This window comes from Botrytis sinoallii (assembly GCF_014898435.1).
Source record: "Botrytis sinoallii strain Bc 23 chromosome Unknown BSIN_030, whole genome shotgun sequence".
NCBI classification, from domain to species: domain Eukaryota; kingdom Fungi; phylum Ascomycota; class Leotiomycetes; order Helotiales; family Sclerotiniaceae; genus Botrytis; species Botrytis sinoallii.
Genome location: NW_024066057.1, coordinates 504,791 through 507,065, shown reverse-complemented (window position 1 = coordinate 507,065; position 2,275 = coordinate 504,791). Strand labels below are relative to the sequence as shown.

At 43.3% G+C, this 2,275-nt stretch overlaps 1 protein-coding gene across 1 annotated transcript; it reads left to right on the top strand.

Moving 5' to 3' along the window:
- Positions 1-370: 370 nt before the first annotated feature.
- Positions 371-1,935, top strand: EAF02_011224 (uncharacterized protein; the record flags this gene model as incomplete). The annotated part of the gene is made up of 3 exons (XM_038907270.1): positions 371-406; positions 521-1,139; positions 1,253-1,935. The coding sequence occupies 3 exons, from the start codon at positions 371-373 to the stop codon at positions 1,933-1,935; spliced, it is 1,338 nt and encodes a 445-aa protein (XP_038753014.1).
- Between the last annotated feature and the right edge of the window lie 340 nt (positions 1,936-2,275).

Below are 2,275 nucleotides of genomic sequence, written 5' to 3'. Positions count from 1 at the left end.
TCATTTCTATAGGTACACTTGACGAAGATATCTACCTGCCTCATTTGCAGCACGCGGTTGGGGGATCGATAAAACAGGATAAGAAAGAGTGACCGGCTTCTTCTTTCATATCTATCTCTATCTCTATCGATATACCCAGGTACCTACCCAGGTATCTATCTGCATGGTCTTGGGATCTCCTTCTTGACCAACTTTTCTTTCTTTTCTTTCTTCATTCATATATTTTCTTCGAGGAATTCTTTTATAATTGTCGAATTCGAATTTGAATGCATCTCCGGTCGATGAAGGTGGAGTTGAGAATCATAAAGTTTACAAGGTTACTCTTGTCTACCGTCAAAATCATCGTCAAATCCTCATCATTGTCATAATCATGTCGGTCAAGACGGAAAATGTTAAATGGGTTGATGTAAGTTTTATCCATATTCAATTCCTCTACACTCATGTACTCAATTGATCGATCACATCAATTACAAGCATCAACATCTATCCATCAAATCTAACCAAAATAAAAATAAAATAGGGTCTTCGAGGAATCGCATCCCTCCTCGTAGTCGCAACCCATATCGCACGAGCCTTTGATCCCGATCTCTTCCTCCCCAGTTCCGGCGAAGGACTCCGTCCACGACTCCTCCAACTTCCCATCCTGCGCATTCTCCCTCAAGGTCGCATTGGAGTTACGATTTTCTCCCTCGTCACTGGGTACGTCTGCGCGCTGAAACCCATCCGCCAATGTCGCGCGGGTAATCAAACGGCATGCTTCAATACGATTTCTCGCTCGGCGTTTCGTCGGGTGCCGCGTCTGGTTTTGCCCACGACCATCGCGACGACGATTATTTGGTTCCTGTGTCAGTTTGGGATTTACAAGGTGGCCAAGAGATCGGATAGTTGGTGGATTGAAGCAACGAGTCCGGATATCACGCCGTATTTTGGAGATGCGGTCAAGAGTTTGTTGTATCATTTGATTACGACGTGGACGCGAGGCTGGAATATTTATGATGGGAATCAGTGGACTTTGTTGCCGTTGTTGAAGGGTGCGATGATGGTTTATGTTTTTATGTTGGGGACGGCGGGTATGAAGGCGAGGTATAGAATGATGTCTAGTATGGCATTGTTTGTTTATTTCTATGTGGCGAATGATTGTAAGTTTTTTTTTCCTTTTCTTTTTGGGTTGGGTTGGATTGGATTGAATTGGATTTTTCCATGATTTCCTCTCTTCCCTATGGAGATTACTCAGACACTAATTATCCCTCAGCTGCATTCGGAATGCAATTCTTCTTTGGAACATTTCTCTCAGATCTCTCTCAACATCCACCCCACATCGAGTGGCTCAAAACCGTCACATGGCCCCGCTATTACCTGGCTCCCTCACTCATTGTCCTCGGTTTAATCTTCGCCTCATACCCTGAAGGAAAACCAGAACTCCAAGCCTGGTCGCAATCCCTCTATAATCTCTCACTCTGGATTTTCCCCAATGATCCTGATGTTCCTCGTTTTTACTCGGGAATCGGTCTCGAACTCATCGCGCTAGGAATCCATTTCTCCCCCTTGTGTAAAGATTTCCTCGCGAATAAATATTTACTCTGGTTTGGCAAAAATTCATTTGCGGTGTATTTGATTCATGGAACGCTTTTGAGAACGTTGTTGATTTGGATGTTGTATGGGGTTTCGATGCCGGAGGATTCGGTGAATGAGAAGGGGGAGACTGTGAGGGGGGTACTTCATATGTGTGGAAGGTTTAGGTGGTATAGCATGTTGTTGGTTTGGTTTGTGATTTTGTATGCGATGGCGAATGCCTGGACGAAGTGGGTGGATCCGTGGTGTGGGAAGGTGACGCAGAGGTGGGAGAGATATGTTTTTGAGGAGGATGGAGCAAGAGAGGTGGTGATGGATGCGAGGGGGAAGAATGAGGGTGCGGATAAGGGATTGTTGGGTTGAGAGCGAGGGAGAGGGAGAAGGATTTGTGTGTGTATGTATTCCGAAAATTGTATGCTCTAGTGCGTTATACAGGAATTTTTTGAGAATCTCATTTGTTGAAGGGGGATTGTTATTGGATGAATATATGCGTGGATTGATGATGCGTGGATACATGGATTTATGTATGCGTGCGTGGATATATAAATTATATATGTAGATGCATGTATATGAACAATAGTGAAAATAAAATAAAAGGAAATTATATTGTTATACTGTTGTGTATTGTGTTGTTGTATTGTTTGTGTTGTTAATTGTTATATTATTAATAGTATGCTTTAGAGAATTGAGTTAGGGTCTGCTT